This window comes from Hypanus sabinus, chromosome 23, assembly GCF_030144855.1.
Source record: "Hypanus sabinus isolate sHypSab1 chromosome 23, sHypSab1.hap1, whole genome shotgun sequence".
NCBI lineage: Eukaryota > Metazoa > Chordata > Chondrichthyes > Myliobatiformes > Dasyatidae > Hypanus > Hypanus sabinus.
Genome location: NC_082728.1, coordinates 42,624,141 through 42,641,731, shown reverse-complemented (window position 1 = coordinate 42,641,731; position 17,591 = coordinate 42,624,141). Strand labels below are relative to the sequence as shown.

At 40.9% G+C, this 17,591-nt stretch overlaps 1 protein-coding gene across 2 annotated transcripts in view; it reads left to right on the top strand.

Moving 5' to 3' along the window:
* Positions 1–17,591, top strand: part of dnah9 (dynein, axonemal, heavy chain 9) — a 527,557-nt gene that overhangs the window by 217,811 nt on the left and 292,155 nt on the right. For both annotated transcript variants that reach the window (XM_059948782.1, XM_059948781.1), the window contains 3 exons: positions 1,776–1,937; positions 2,591–2,787; positions 2,879–3,041. In XM_059948782.1, the coding sequence (XP_059804765.1) occupies positions 1,776–1,937; positions 2,591–2,787; positions 2,879–3,041 (522 nt within the window). The remainder of the gene's footprint in view (positions 1–1,775; positions 1,938–2,590; positions 2,788–2,878; positions 3,042–17,591) is intronic.

The window sequence follows — 17,591 nt, the reverse complement described above, 5'->3', positions numbered from 1 at the left end:
TTTTAATCACTTAATGGGAGTGGAGAAAAATTATTTCTTCTGAAATTAGCCAGCTTGTCTTTTTAATAGAGTCATAATTTTTTGCCTTTTACTGCTTTCTCTTTTTGTTAATGTTGGCTGAGTGTCTGTGGTGTCCATCCTTGTGAACATTACTAGAAATTAGCAGTCTGGTGAAAGTATGTAACAGGGTCTCATAGACAACCCAGCCCAGAGGAGCATGATCACTTCAAAAATTTCATAAATAACCCAAATAAATTGCTGTCATAATGGAGTCCAGGATGCTCATATGAGAATTGATCACACTTTGAGGTGTTCTTGCCACCCAGGTATAGATTGACTCTCTGCTCCTAATGAGCTTACCCTTATTCTTAGCTGTCATTTGGATGGGGCTTTGTGAGTTTGAACTATAGATGGCTTTCAAAGTGTGGAAAAACATGCATGTCATAGCCATTGGGTAGTAGCAGTGTCTCCTGCACTGTCTTCAACCACCATCTATTTCTTAAGCCACAGGTTTGCTGATGGAGCTTTGCCTTCAGGTGTCTGCAGATCTGTTTCTTTTCACTAGAAGAAATATTTTTTACTCTCACACTACTATCTGCATGCTAGATCTTTACGTAGGACGTAGAACAGGATAGCACACTACAGGCCCTTCAGCCCACAATGTTGTGCTGACCTTTTAAGCTACTATTCCTTTCCTCCCACAGAGCCCATATCCCTCCATCTTTCCTTCGTCCATTTGCCTATCTAAGAGTCTCTTAAATGTTCCTAATGTATCTGCCTCTACCCCACCCCTGTCAGTCTGTCCCCATTCACTTGTCTCTCTCTGTGTAAAAATCCTATTTCTGGCATCTTCCCCCCCCCCCCCCCCAACTAGAGTTCTGCCAATTACCTTAAAAATATGGACTATTGTATTAACTATTGCTATTCTGGGGATAAAGGTGCTAGCTGTCCACTCTAACTGTAACTCTTATCATCTTATACACCTCTTTCATACTCCTTTGCTCCATAGTGAAAAACACTAGCTTGCTTAACCTATCTTCATATGATATGCCCTCTAGTCCAGGCAGAATCCTAGTAAATCTCCTCTGCACCCTCTAGAAATCCTCCACATCCTTCCTATAATGAAGCAACCAGTAGAGCTTTAGTGGTGACCTATTGACAGCTGTAAGAGCATTGTTTGTTATTTCTAATTATACTATACGTTGTTATTGTTATTCTCGAAAAAAGTTTTTTAAAGGTTGTAAAGGTAATATTTTATATTTTTTTTACACTGACGCCAGGCAGACAATCTCATTGATCATTCTGGGGTCCTGTGCTGCAGTTAACTTTGGGCATTTATGAACTTCCCTCTTCCAAGGATACAGTTTGTGTAATGATCTATCTAATATACCTTGTAACTAAGTTAAACATCTCTCTTGGAAGTACAATAATAGCCCTCTGGATTTCAGTGTCTAACAGCATTTGAAGCACGGCAAATAGTTGAGTTATATTGAAGGAAAATTTGAATCTCATACAAATTGTTTCTTTTTGGAGTTTGATTCCTCTACTTCCTTAATGATTTTTCTCCAGGATAATGAATTATGAAATAATTTTAATTAAGTTCCCGAATAAGAATTAAGCCTAGTTTCTTGATCAGTTACAAAATCCTGTTGAGCATGGTCTGGAAAAGAAGTACTTGTAATGAAGTTGTGAAAGTCACTGTAAAATTGTACATATTTTTTCATTTCAACAAATTACTTGTGTTGCTAATGCAACGTTTTATGTGCTTTTCACAGGGTATTCTCTTCAGTACACCTGAATGTCTGAAAACTCCTCAAGATTTGGTCACGTTATACCAGCACGAATCTAATCGTGTCTACAGGGATAAGATGATGGATGAAAAAGACTTCAGTGTCTTTGATAAAATCCAGACAGAATTGGTGAAGAAGTTCTTTGATGTATGTGCCATAGTTTCAGGCTCCAAGACAAATAAATGTGTTAAAGAGGGCACAACAGTCATTCAAGAAATTGCCTTAAAACCATCCAGCAAGCATCTTGGAAATCACAGGAAATTGATTTGTTTAAATTGGCCCTGTTTTGTCTTGTCAATCAAAATAGTATGGAGTAGAAATCAACCCTCCCCCTTTCATACTTTGCTCTCCATGCCTCAAAATACCAGTAGTCTGGAGGACAGTCAATAGCCATTCATTCTGGGGAACAGCATGCAAATCCAATGTGACTGGATAAAGTAGAAGGGATAAACACTTTGTTTGGAACAAAAGTTGGAAACTTGTATCTCTGCTGATTTAAAGTTCTTTTTGATTTTTTCACACAGTATTATTTATTATTTCTACCAAAGGCAAAAATCTAATATATAGACATATATGCCGATTAAAATGCAGGTAAAACACAGGGTAGATGCACGATTAGTTATTACCCTATGATTAAAAATGTTTGGTGCCCATTGATGCATTTAGTGCAGGAGTGATAATGCTTCCATTTGATTTTTAAAATATTGCACAATTATCTAATGAACAAGAATAATCAACTATGTATAAAAGTACCAAGCTGGTTTTAGGAAAAAATGACATGTGGCTTTTTTGTACCCTAGGACATGGAGGAGACCCTGGAGCAGGCTAAAATTATGAACATGTACTGCCACTTTTCCGGTGGGGTTGGAGAACCCAAGTACATGCCCGTACAGAACTGGGATTCCTTGAACAAAATCTTGATGGAAACGCTGGATAATTACAATGAAGTAAATGCTGCAATGAGCTTAGTTCTTTTTGAGGACGCCATGAGTCACATGTAAGAATGCATGCTTTTTTCCTTCGTGCTGTTACTGATACAAAACGAATGTAAGCAATGAATAATTATCTCACCATTTTATTTGTCCCAGCTGCCGGATTAACCGGATTTTGGAGTCTCCCAGAGGAAATGCACTTCTTGTTGGTGTTGGGGGAAGTGGCAAACAGAGCCTTACAAGGCTTGCTGCCTACATCAGTTCATTAGAAGTCTTCCAGATCACTTTAAGAAAAGGCTATGGCATTCCTGATTTGAAGGTAAGGGGAACTGAATTACATCACTAGTATTACTGACACTTTGGCTGAAAGCATGGGCTGTTCTATACACAGTTCCTCTATAGTTCAGGTGATATTCAGGTCAAGTAACCACAGAAATAACCAAGGAGGAAAATCCTCTACAAACACCAAGAAGTAATCAATTCCATGATATTACTCTGATGTGGATGACGTGTGTAGAAATGTAAGTTTAAGAAATATTCACAGTGTGGTGAACTACATACACCTGTCTGGACACGCCCCCCTGCTGACTGCTCCTGTGGCCCCACCCACTGACCGTGGCTCCTCCCACAGACCCCAGTATAATTACATAGAACATAGTACAGTACTGTGGTGAACTACATCTACCTGTCTGGACACGCCCCCTGCTGACTGCCCCTGTGGCCCCGCCCACTGACCGTGGCTCCTCCCACAGACCCCGGTATAATTACATAGAACATAGTACAGTACTGTGGTGAACTACATATACCTGTCTGGACACGCCCCCTGCTGACTGCTCCTGTGGCTCCTCCCACAGACCCCGGTATAATTACATAGAACATAGTACAGTACTGTGGTGAACTACATACACCTGTCTGGACACGCCCCCCCCCCCCCCCCCGCTGACTGCTCCTGTGGCTCCTCCCACAGACCCCACTATAAAGGCGATTGAGGCCTGAGCCCTGCTCTCAGTCTCCAGGATGTAGTATGGTGGTCAATTACTGCTTGTTCTTTCTTCCAGTCAATAAAAGCCAATATCTCGCCTCACGTCTTGGAGAGTTATTGATGGTGCATCACACAGTCACTAAAAATTTGTGCCCACCTTTTCCATCAAATTCCTGCCCTGCTGTTGCAAGCGTACATTTGTATTGCGACAAGAATTGTACAGCGAGATGCTGTAGAATGGGAAGAAGTCAAGCTTACAATCACAGGACTTCCTGCAGTGGTCCCTAACTTCTGAGGTACCGATTAGTTATGGCAACTTACCAACAGGAGAAATCAGGCACACACCTTTCTTCTTGTGTATATTCTAATGGATGGTTAAGCAACAATGTGGGGAAATCACCTGTCCAGTTTATAGGCAGGAAGGACTAAAAATGTCCATCTTATTTGGATGCTAGTTTGGCAGCGTGAGTAATTGGAAAAGGAGGGATTAGAGAAAAGAAAACTATAGTCATTTCCCAAAATAATTCTTCATAGTTTTCCTAGCAATATTCTGCGGCTGATTCGTAGAACCACAAATGCCTCATTTTTCATATCCTGAAATTGTCATAAAACATTTCGATGATTGCTATTTCTTTAAAGAGAAAATTATTTTAAGGTAATGGAACCAGGTCAGGAACTCTGTCATTTTGTGTCATTTCATATTCTGTACAAATAGGCTGATTGAGCTGAATTGTGAGCCATCCAACCTAATTTGTACTGTCTGCTGCATAAATATCATCAGCTCTTTTGGGTAACCAGTCAGGATCTTCCAAAAGGAACAAATGCTTCAGTTTCTCAACTGGTCATTTGACCTGAGAATTATCTGCCTCCTACAGAAGTCAAGAAAGGGAAAATAAAATTAAAGTAACCATTCATGTGTAGCTGATCTGATTAGCTGGTATTTATTATTTGATTGTGGTGAAATTCCAGCTATATAATGAATAAACTATATCTAATTGAATTACAGCTTGTTTAGAGTACATTTTGTGTCATGTGTGCTCACAAATGTCAGGAGAATGCAGTATTATGTAGAATATTAATGGATCTTGGTGGTATTTATATGAAATAATCTTACTGTGCTATAAATGATTTATCTGCTGATTAATAGTCTGAGTACTGAGTTAAGTATCTGCTGGTTCTGGACCAGTGACAGGTACTAAAGGAACTGACACCAGGGAAAGCATTCTTGACCTCCTCCTATCACGGAAATTATGGAGTGACTGGGAACTACAACTTCATAGACCTTGTAAAAGCTCAGTTTTGGCTTTGTAATGAGGGCATAACAACTACTATGTAAATGGTAGACTGATAAGAAATCTTGCAACAGAAAACATCAGTAGCAAAGTGCTTGGGCAGCACCAAAGTCTGTGTCTTCATAGCTTGATATCAATCCAAGAGTTCAGTGGCAGCTACCATGTCAATAGTACTGTTGAGTATGCTTTAGATGAAGGCATAAAAATAATGAACACATAACACAAGGCAAATTTCTTCCAGTGCAAAGCCAAAATTCTGACAGAGTTAAGTTAGCACTCTATCAATGCACCAGAGTGAAGGCTACAGAATACTGCCAGTGAAGAACAGCTCTTCCTTCACAAGATGTAACTCTCTATATCCACCTTGCCAAGATTATTCAGGATCTTATATTTTTCAATCAACACCCCTTGCACTCCAGCCTCTGTGAGTCAAGTCTGTCTAACCCTTTGTCATCAAACAAACTGCCAATTTTTAGACATTACTATACTTTTATTTATTTATTGAGATACAGTATGGAATACGTCCTTATGGCGCTTCGAGCCGTGCTACCCAGGAACTCCCGCTTTAACCTAGCCAAATGCTGGAACAATTTACAGTGACCAATTACCCTACCAACTGGTACATCTTTGGATTGTGGGAGGAAACTGGAGCACTCGAAGGACATCCCCACGCTCGCGGTAGAGGGCTACAAACTTCTTACAGAGGTCACTGGAATTGAAACCACGACTTTGATGCCCTGGGCTGTAATAGTGTTGCACTAACTACTTTTACTGTGGCATCCCCTCATCATTCTTCTCCAGACTACTTTGAATGCATTATCACCCATCCTTGAATAAGCAGGCCAATGCACTGCATGATACTCAATGTGGGGTCTCGCTAATATCTTTAAAACAGCCTTTTGTATTCATTTCCCCAAGCAATAATCAGTAAGCACTAGGCTCTCTTAATTATTTGCCGTAGTTGTGTACTAGCCTTTTGTGAATCATTCACTCGGACGCATAGCTCTCTCTGTATCTCTGAGCTCCTGAGTCTCGCAGCTCTTGCATAATGTATTTAATTGCATAATGGTGCTGATGTTTTGCAGTAGTGCAAATGTTTTGTTCATGATTTTCATTTGGCCTCAGTGTCTGAGGCTTCTCGCTGAAGTATCCAGCAATAATCAGCCAGCATTGATTCCAGTTGCCGTGATACGGTTTCTCCATGACCGCAATGTCTTGGTGAAACCTTTCGCCACGCTCATCACTGGCAGTGCCAAGATTTGCAGGGAAGACGTCTAAATGGGATGCAGAAAATTAATCTTTGTGACATACTATACTCGATGGTTTCAGCTTACATTGTGGACAACTTTTTAATTGACTTGAATTATGAATTGAAACAGGCAATACAAGTAATTTCAATAAAGTGGTGCATGATAGGGAAACTACCTGGTGATTTTCATGATCAGCAGCCCAAAACCCAAAAGGTACACCCGAAGGTTTTCAGGCAGCAAAATCTTTGTTGGCCAGTGTAATTGTCCAGCTATGTCTTATTCTCAAAAGAATTGTAGCCATAAACCTAGTAGAGTTCATTCACACCCACCCAGCCTTATCAAAGAGCAGCACAGTTAATGAAAATTTTAAAAAAGGCAGCTGTCAATATTGCAGTAGAGTGGCATTAGTAAGTTGTTTTTTGTATGCCAGAAGAGAGGTATGCATTGCTCTTTTCACCATATATAAAAAAATATACCATTATAGAGCAGAGGGTTACATAGAAACATAGAAAATAGGTGCTGGAGTAGGCCATTCGGCCCTTTGAGCCTGCACCGCCATTCAGTATCATCATGGCTGATCATCCAACTCAGAACCCTGTACCTGCTTTCTCTCCATATCCCCGATCCCTTTAGCCACAAGGGCCATATCTAACTCTCTCTTAAATATAGCCAATGAACCAGCCTCAACTGTTTCCTGTGGCAGAGAATTCCACAGATTCACCACTCTCTGTGTGAAGAAGTTTTTCCTCATCTTGGTCCTAAAAGGCTTCCCCTTTATACTTAAACTGTGACCCCTCGTTCTGGACTTCCCCAACATTGGAAACAATCTTTCTGCATCTATCCTGTCCAATCCCTTTAGAATTTTATATGTTTCAATAAGATCCCCCCTCAGTCTTCTAAATTCCAATGAGTATAAAGTTCCACGAGGGTTGCCTCGTGATCAAAGAACAAATGGGAAAATCTGCCAATGATTGGAGTTAAACCTGACCCAAAGAAGGACATGGGTGAGGGGGTGGTCAAAAACAAACCATAGCAGCTCCAGTTCGCATTACTGGCTTCAAACACAGTATTTCCAGCTGCTTCAGGGACTATCTCTGGATCATGTGTTCATTGATAGAACAATGCTTGGCTCCACTCATAACTATTCGATTAATTTTGCTGGATCCATCTGTAGCAGGATCTAGGTATAACGCCGGCTTGAACTGAGATGTAATAGGTAAGATTGAAGCTATATAAACAGAATGTATATAGATACCTGCAAATAAAACATGACCCACCACCTTCCAGTGGTCTTCAGTGTTACTTTAACCTCTCAGGTCTGCATACTATCACTGAACATTTCATTGTTACAGTTAAACTTATCATTGCCAAGGTTGCAAGAGTAAGCTCATTTGCTGAGCCTTCAGTGTCCCCCTGTTGTCCACAAGGTTTGTCTATAAAATGATGAATATACGCATTCTTTTCACTTATCCTGCCTCCAGTTTAAATGTACTCAGTGATGTCTCCACAGTCCATTGCAATGAATTCCACAGATTTACCACCCCTAGCTAAAAAAGTTAATCCTTGTCTCTTTTCTAAGTGGAAATCGATTTATTCTGAGACTTAGCCCTCTGATAGGAAATGTCCTCTTCATGTCCACTCTATTTAGGCTTTTCAATATTTAATAGGTTTCAATGAGATCCCCCCCTCATTCTTCCAAACTGCAGTGAGTACAGGCCCAGAAATATCAAACACTCCTCATAATTAACACTTCCATTCCCAGAATAATTGCTGTGAACCTCTTCTGCACCCTCTCTAATACCAGCACAACTTTTCTTTGATAAGGGGTCCAGAACTGCTCAGAATACTCTGTGGGGTTTGACCAATGGCTAATAAAGCCTCAGAATCACATCCTTGTTCTTGTATTCCAGTCATTTCAAAATGAGTGCCAGCATTGCATTGCCTTGGAGACTCGATCTCCAAGTTATCCTTTAGGGAATCCTGCACATGGAGTTGCTTTGCACCTCTGATGTTTGAATTTTTTTCTTCATTTAGTAAACAGTCCATGCCTTTATTCCCTCTTCCTTCTAGCAAGAGCATGACGTACACTGTGCCACACTATATTTCATCTTCCTTTTCTTTGCCCATTTTCCCAATCTTTAGTCCTCCTGCAACACTACCTGCTTCTCCACTTATCTTTGTAACATCTGCCAACCTGGCCACAAAATCATCAGTTCCAACATCCAAATCATTAACATATAACGTGAAAAGGAGTGGCCCAAACTAATTGCTGCAGAACACCAATAGTTGCCAGCAGCCGGCCATAATAAGCCACCTTTATTCCTACTCTTTGCCTCCTGCCAATCTTCTATCTATGCTAGTATCTTTCTTGTAATACCATTGGCTCTTATCTTGTTAAGCTACCTCATGTGAGCACCTTGTCAAAGACCTGAAAATCCAAGTAAACAATGCCCAATGACACTTCTTTGTCTATTCTGCCTGATATTTAGAGTCATGGAGTCAAGGAAAATTTCCACACTGAAACGGACCCTTCGTCCCATCTAATCTGTGCTGCATACTCCCATCGACCTTTCCTCAAAGAATTCCAACAGCTTTGTCAGGCCAGATTTCCTCTTAACGAAACCATGCTTACATTGGCCTACTTTATAATGTGCCTGCAAGTACCCCAAAACCTCATTTTTAATAATGGTCTCCAACATCTTCCCATCCACTTATGTCAGGCTAACTGGCCAATAATTTCATTTCTTCTGCCTTCACCCCCGCACCCCCCCGCCTTAAAGAATGGAGTGACATTTGCAAGTTACTAGTCCTCTGGAACCATTCCAAAACCTAGTGATTCCTGAGAGATCATTACTGATACCTCCACAATCTTTTCAGCTACCTCTTTCAGAATCCTGAGGTGTAAGTCCATCTCCTTTCAGCTTCCCAAGCACCTTCTCCTTAGTAATGGCAATGGCACTCCCTTCTGCCCCCAACACTTTTGAACTTCTGGCATTCTACCAGTACTTTGCCCCCATTACTACCTCTCCAGCATCAGTTTGCAGTAGTCCAATGTCTACTCTTGTCTTTTATTCTTATATATTGGAAAAAAACTTTTGGAATCCTCTTTTACATTATTGGCTAGCTTACCTTTATATTTCATCTTCTCTCTACTTATTGCTTTTTTAGTTGCTTTCTGTTACCTTTTAAAAGCATCTGAATCCTCTAACCTCGCTAAGTTTTGGTATATTATATGCACTTCCTTTTCCTTTTATGCTGACTTTGACCTCCCTTGTCAGCCACGGTTGCCTCATTCTCCTTTTACAACACTACTTTGTCTTTAGGATATATCTATCCTGAGTCTTTTGAATTATACCCAGAATCTCCCGCCATTGCTGTTCTGCCACCATCCCTGCTAGTGTCTCCATCCAATCAACTTTGGCTGGCTAGCTCAGTTATGCGTCTTCAATTCCCTTTAATTCACTGTAATACTGATACATCTGACATTATCTTTTCCCTCTCAAACTACAAGGTGATCTCTATCATATTATGGTCACTCTCTCCTAAGAATTCCTGTCTTTAGCTCCCTAATCAAGTCTAGTTCATTACACAACCACCCCCACCCCCCCATAGTGTACACCCACAATCTGCCGTAGTAGGCATTCTATATATTACATCTCTTGGGATTCTGCACCAACCTGATTTTCCAAATTTACCTGCATATTGAAATCCCCCATGGCTATAGTAACATTGCCCTTTTTACATGCCTTTTCTATCTCCCATTGTAATTTGTACCCCTTATCCTGGCTACTGTTCGGAGGACTGTATATAACTCCCATCGGGGTCTTTTTACCTTTGCAATTTCTTAGCTCTACCCACAAGGATTCTACATCTTCCGGTCCTGTGATACATTTTTCTAAGGATTTAATTTCATTTTTTTATTAACAGAGCCACTCCACCCGCTCTGCCATGTTGTCTGCCTTTTTGGTACAAAGTGTATCCTTGGATTTTCAACTTCTGGCTATGTATGATCTTCTTTCAGCCACTACTCAGTGATGCCCACAATGTCATACCTGGCAATCTCTAACTGTGCTACTAGATCATCTTGCATATTCTGTATACTGCATGAACTCAAATATAACACCATCCCCCTCTTTGATTTTGCCCGTCATTACACTTCAACCCATCCCACTGACTGCAATTTTGCCCTATTATCCCCCACAGTCTGACTACTCAATGCATCGTCTTGTATACCAAGTGCTCCACCCTCAACCATAACACTCTTATTCCCATCCCCCTGTGAAATTAGTTTAAACCTTCTCTACCAACTCTAGCAATCCTGACTGCAAGGATATTGGTGCCTCTCAGGTCAGTTGTAACCCATCATTTTTGTACAAGTTGTACCTTCCCCAGAAGAGATCGCTGTGATCCAAAAATCTAAAAGCTTACCCCCTGCACCACACCCTCAGCCTCTCATTCATCTGTACTATCATCCTGTTCCTGCCCTATCTAGCACATGGCACCTGGAGTAACCCAGAGGTTACTACCTTGGTGGTCCTGCCCTTCAGCCTCTCCTTAACTCCCTATACTCACTGCAAAGGACCTCTTCCACCTTTCTACCTATGCAACTGGTGCCAATGTGTACACAGCCTCTGGCTGTTCCCCCTCCCTCTTTATAACCATCTGCAATCACTCTGAGACATCCTGGGTCCTGGTGTGCAGGAGGCACACACCTTCCTGACTTCTCTTTCACAACCACAGAATCTACTGCCTGCCCCCCTGTTGTGTCTCCTATCACTCTTGCTCTGCCTGAAATTACCCTTCTCTGCTGAGCCTCAGGGCCAGCCACGGTGCCACTGGCCTGGCTGCTGCTGCTGTTGTGTCCTGATAGGTCATTTCCCCCCACCCACCACCCCCAACTGTATCGAAAGGGGTATACTTGTTGCTGAGGGGACCCTGCACTGCCTGCTTACTCCCCTTACTTTTAAGGTTATCACACATCTACTATCTGAAGCGTGCACTCCCTGGGTGACCACCTCAGTGAAACCAGGAGGTTTGCAGCTTCCCGGATGGTCTTGAGCACCTCTACCTTCAGCTCCAGTTCCTTGACCTTTTTAATCAGGAGCTGAAGTTGGGTGTACTTCCTGCTGATGTCATCACCATGGAGACCATTATGTATGTCACAATCACACATCTTACAGGAGGAGCAACAAGCTTTGCAGCATAACCACATTATGAATATATTTTTTTCCTGTTCTGGTGTTGCACCCCTGCCTAATCCAAAATCTAGTTTTTGATATTGGTCCCTCATAGCAACTTGAACTATTTTTTCTAACTATTGACCCTACTCTTGATCTTAATTTTTACTTTCAGACAAACCTAACATTCAACTCTGCACTCTCTTACAACTCACAGTATTCACATTCAAATGTACAAGACTTGTCCTCATTATTTTCTGGAAGGTACATAATGGGAATAAATAATTAAAGTTGAAAAAAGCAAGGTGCATAACCATGAATTGCATCGGTATGTGGTCCCTCTGGTTTCACCTGCATTCTACCTTCCCATTTCCTCCAGTACTCATGTACATGGAAAGTACTTAACACATGTACCACACGTGACCAAAGCATTCTACATTTGCTTAGTTTTAGAGGAAGTGGTCACCTTCCATGACAACACTGACCGGATCTGTCCTCGTAGCAAGGAGGTCATTTGGAAAAATAAACATAAGATCAAACAAGTGCTTAGTTTGAGCATTTTTTGGGCATGGACCAAGTCTGAAGTCCCACAACAGCATATTCAAGTGCAACTACTTCACTTCCAGCAATCAGTCCTCGGACCAACCTGGACAGCCCTAGTGACGACCTCAGTGTAATGGCACTTTAACCACTTTGCACTACAATGGACCTTCTTTATTTTTGGTTGTAATTGTTCTATTCTTGTATATTTCTTGTAGAATTTCCTCCACATGTCCTGTCTATGATGCTGTGTGCCTTTGATTTTGCTCCATATATGTTTTTCATTGCACCTGTGCAAACATGTAATTTTTCACATGGCAATAAACTTGACTTGATGACACGGAACTCATTGCATCCCACCAAGAGTTCAGTACACTTGAACTTATTCAGTTCCCAGAGCTACATTAGTTACTGTCTTTGCGAATTTACTGACGGAACAAGTTTAAGTAAGTCTGAGTGAAGGGGCTACCTACATTGTTTATATCTGAGAGAATTTTCTGGGCTTTATTGGCAGTAACTGTGAAGTGATACACTATGGAAGATGAACCTTGAAAAGGGCATTCAGAGTTAATGGTAGGACTTTTAGTAGTATGGAGGAACAGAGGGATTTTAGGGTCCATGTCCCTCGGTGCCTTAAAGTTACCATACAAATTGATAGGGTGGTTAAGGTTTTGAGTAGTATGTTAGCCTTCATTAGTTGGGAGATTGAGTTTGATATCCATGAGGGAATGTTGCAGCTCTGTAAAATTACGGTTAGTCCACACTGGAATATTGTGTTCCATTTTGTTCAGCTCTTTGTAGGTGGGAAGGATACAGAAGCATTAGAGAAGGTGCAGAGGAGCTTTACCAGGCTGCTGCCTGGATTAGCGAGCATGTCTGAGGAGGAAAGATTGAGAGAACTGGAGCTTTTCTCTTTGGAGCAAAGGTAGATGAGAGGTGACTCAGTAGAACTCTATAAGATGATAAGAGGAATAAATCATGTAGACAGCTAACATCTTTTTCCTTAGAGTAAAATGGTTAATATGAGCAGGCATAGTTTTAAGTTGATTAAAGGAAAGTATGGTGGAGGGATGTCAAAGGTAGGGTTTTTACTCAGAGTGTGGTAGGTGCATGGAATGTGCTGCCAGTGGTGGCAACAGAGACAAATACATTAGGAATATTTAAGGGACTCTTAGATATGTATATGGATGCAAGAAAAATGGAAGGCTGTGAGTGAGGGAAGTGTTAAGTTAATCTTGGAGTAGTTTAAAAAGTGGCACAACATCATGGCCCAAAGCGTGTGTACTGTGCTGTACTATTCTTTGTTCTACAGAAGAATTGAGTTCTGCAGGCTACTTCAAGTTTCAAGTTGACTAACCATGTGGAATAGTAGGATCCAAAAACATGCTGAAGCCTGTCTGATTTTATGACAATTTTGGGATAATCTTGTGAGTCAATAAATCAGAGGTAATGATAGCTTTCAGGCAACTTCTGACCTTTTCTTTCTCAAAAGAGATGACCAAATGACTTGAGTCTCTGATACTCTGACAGATAGTCATCATTTTATGGCCAATTTCAAATGTTGTTGAGTGTGAATTATCAGTTATCTTTGTAAGAGAGTCAGGGCCCTGGGCTATTGTATAAATAAACGTCCAATTGGAATTCTGTATGAAAGATGTCTGTTTGGTATTTTAGGTAAGTGAATCCCTTCAGTTAAAGTGGATGTCTTCTGTGAGCTTTATTCGGGAGCTGACCACAAGCTTTTATGCTGTTTTCACTAAGCAACACTGGTAAATGCTAGATGAAAGCAGGATGGAATTTAGTTGCCAGCAGAATATGTTCACACATGAAGAACTTTCTAATTTCAGTAAAGTAACGTATTCAACCTACATCATAATATACAGGGTGCAAAAGAAGTTGAGCACCCCTTATCTGAAAATCCAAAGTTCAAAGATCTCCGAAACTGAAATTTTTTAAAGTGCTGACATGACACCACAAATGGAAAATGAGGCAGATGACAGTGGAAGCAACATTTTAAAAAGTTATCCAGCACAGTGCCTCCTCATCTTGAGAGCATCTGCTTCCAGGTCCCTCAACTGCTTTGATGCAATGATGATATACCCCCTCCCTTAAGTTTCTCAATAGTTACAGTGCCTGGGACTGCATTTATCTTCTTTTGTAAGCGAAGATCATCACATTGTTTGGTGATTATAAACATATTTGCATGAAATCTGAATTTCATGTTTAAGTGTAACATGACCAGTGTCATTATTGACATATTGACAGTGTCATCATTAAGTTCAATTTATTGTCAAATTATGTCACCACGACCCTGAGATTCATTTTGTTGTGATCATTTCAATGATGGGGCAAGTGAAGTTGAGGGGTAGTAACTGTTCCTGAAACTGGTGGTGTGAGTCCGGAGCTCCTGTACCTTCTTCCTGAAGGCAGCAGTGAGAAGAGAGCATGCCCTGGGTGGTAGGGTCCCTGATGATGGATGCTGCTTTCCCGTGATAGCTTTTCATGTGGATGTGCTCAAAGGTTGGGAGGGCTTTACCCATGATGGACTGAACCGAATCCACTACTTTTTGCAGGATTTTCCATTCAAGAGCATTAGTGTTTCCACGCCAGGCTCTGATGTAGCCAGTCAATATACTCTCTACTACACATTTATAGAGGTTTCTCAATGTTTTAAATGTCTTGTTGAGTCTTCACAAACTCAAAAGGAAGTAGAGGCACTACCGAGCTTTCTTCTTATTAATAGTTTGAAAATAAAATGTTGACTTTTTTCAGTTTTCATTACATATACCGGTAACTAAATTTAATCTTTTGTTTTTTATACCTTAAATAAAACCTGAAAAAAAGTAAAATGCAAATCCAGTGTACTGTAACATTTTAATAGCTGGAGACTGAAAGCTTGATGTTGTTTGCTGTTGTTCAACATCTGATTCAGATATTCAACTGATGCTGCTGAGCTGCTTTTGTTACCCTGCACACATTATATTTTCATTATTTTAATGGTATGGAATATATTTGTAACACTTACCCAAAAAATTGGTATATGTCTAGGGCAGGGGTCAGCAACCTTTACCACTGAAAGAGCCACTTGGACCCGTTTCCCACAGAAAAGAAAACACTGGGAGCCGCAAAACCCGTTTGAAATTTAAAATGAAATAACACTGCATACAACGTTTTTTTTGCCTTTATGCTATGTATAAACAAACTATAATGTGTTGCATTTATGAAATTGATGAACTCCTGCAGAGAAAACGAAATTACATTTCTGCATGCAACAAAAACATTTTGAACTCCGAAAAAAAGACGTTGGGTTGAAGGTTACTCCATAGTTAGCCTACCTTGGATCGAAGAATTAAAAGAAAGCGCGCACTGGCGGGTGTCAGGCATTGGCAGTGGTGATGTATATTAATAGCGATAAAAAACACGTTGTAGCGGTGTAGCGCTACACGCAGCGCTAAAATAAAGACACTGCAGTCAAAGGTAACTTTATTTGAACTAAACAGCCTTGATTTAAAACATCCAAAATCTGAAACCGTTCTGGCCCTAAACATTTCGGATAAGGGGTGCTCAACTTGTATATTGAAAAGTAAAGGTCTTCTTTCCCTAAAGGATAACAAAGTTGAATATGTTCTCTTCATTGCTTCATGTCTACTGTGTTGCTGAAACCTTCTGAAGCTTGTTTTTGTGTCTCTTCAAATCATACTTATAGCTGATAAATTGCACTCTGCGTTTCTGATATTTCAACTGAGAATATTGTTGACTTGTAGCTATTGCAAAATCTAGCTGTTAATCAACCTTCTAAGTACTTCAACCTAATAAAAGTTAAAACAAGAACAGGAATATTGTTGACTGTATTGAAGATAAAATATATCCATGAGCTGATCAATTCATATCTTATCTGCAGCCAAAGAATTCAGAATTGAAATTCACAGTTTAATGATGGAATTGAATTTCATATGATCATATTTTATTTTCACCATAAAGGCTCTCCCCCTCAGTGTGAGACTGGTTGGGTTCACTCTCTGGGTCATGGTACCTGCTCTGTTTTGTGTTTATCACAATGAAACAGTTGTTGAGTTCAACGAGCTTCCTCATCTGGACCAAATGCTTGCCACAATATTGTCAGAGAGGGAATTGTACGAAGATTCACCAGACTGACATTTTGAATGATAGGACTGTCAACAAGGGGTAATTGGGTTGACTGTGCCCATATTTACTAAGTTTTATAAGAATAAGTGGATTGTTGAAATGTAAGCAATTCTGTTGGGACATGATGTGCTGGATTGGCAGTCATTCACAAGGCTTGGTGCAGGGGAAGTATCTTTAGTATATTGTTTCCAAATGTTAATACTTACCATAGTTCTCTCAAAGATTTTCCTCCAATGAAATCAATGAAGAATTGCTTGGCTCCGCTCTAATATTGTAACTGTAAGGGGGAATCTCTGCAATTTCACTCACACCTACTGGACACCATGTGTTCCACCCAGTGGAAGAAACACTGAAGAAAGCTACCAACAGGTTCGTGTGTACATGGAAATACCAAAGCTATTGGTAGTAATATGGGGATAGACAAGTATTTCAATAGGTACATTTAATATCAGAGAAATGTATACAATATGCATCCTGAATTGCTTTTCTTTGCAAACATCCATGAAACCAATGGAGTGTCCCAAAGAATGAATGACAGTTAAATGTTAGAGCCCCAAAGCCCCCACCAGCTCCCCCCCTCCCATGCACAAGCAGTAGCAAGGCAACGACCTCCCATCCCTCCCCCACCAGCTAAAAAGCATCAGCACCCCCCCACCGAACACTCAAGCGTGCAGCGAAGCATCAATAAAGACACAGACTTGCGCTATCCCAAAGACTACTTGTTTATCTAGTAATTCAACATACCACAGGGAAAAAGAGGTGTCCCTGTTTCACTGTGAGAGGGGAGACATAACCAACAGCTGGCTGATTTATGGTGCTAAAAGTCTGTTGCATTGCTTCTTCTGAGCTCTGTGACCAAAGAGCTCAGGTCTCTGGGTGCAGAGCCCGCTGCTTCTGATGTCCCGTGTTCTCCTGGTGACGCCTCAGTCGGTGGCATCAGCGTTGAATCCGCCCGTCTCCAGAGCCCCGAAAATCCGGCATCCCGAAGGCACGCTAGTCTTCCAGGCTGCACCTTTGGGATATCAAAAAGCAGCCGGTCGTGAGGCCCTGAGAGCCGGTCCCATTCCCGCAAGGAACCAAAGTCAGATTGTAACTCCAGGTCAGGGTCTTCAAAAGAACCCTGAAAGGGGAAAAAAGAGATATCAAAGATGGAAATAGAGCTGTTTCTGAAGATGCAAGCAAAGAAGTCGTCATTAGCGCCATTATGACTACGCTCTGCCCTCCATACCAAACTGCTGATATTTCTTATAAAGTTTTGATGTTCAACCAGTCATTCTATTATAAGAGAAATAGATTTGTACATCTGATTAGAGGGGAATAACCAGTATTTAATGCATCTGATCTGTGTGATTAAACAATTAGCTAAAGCTCATTGAGTATCCACTTGATCTAAGTATTGAGTGGCTCTGGTTAACTCTGAATCACAGCACAAACCAACACCATCAGGCAAGGAGTGAGCTGATTGGAGAGCAACTGAAAGCT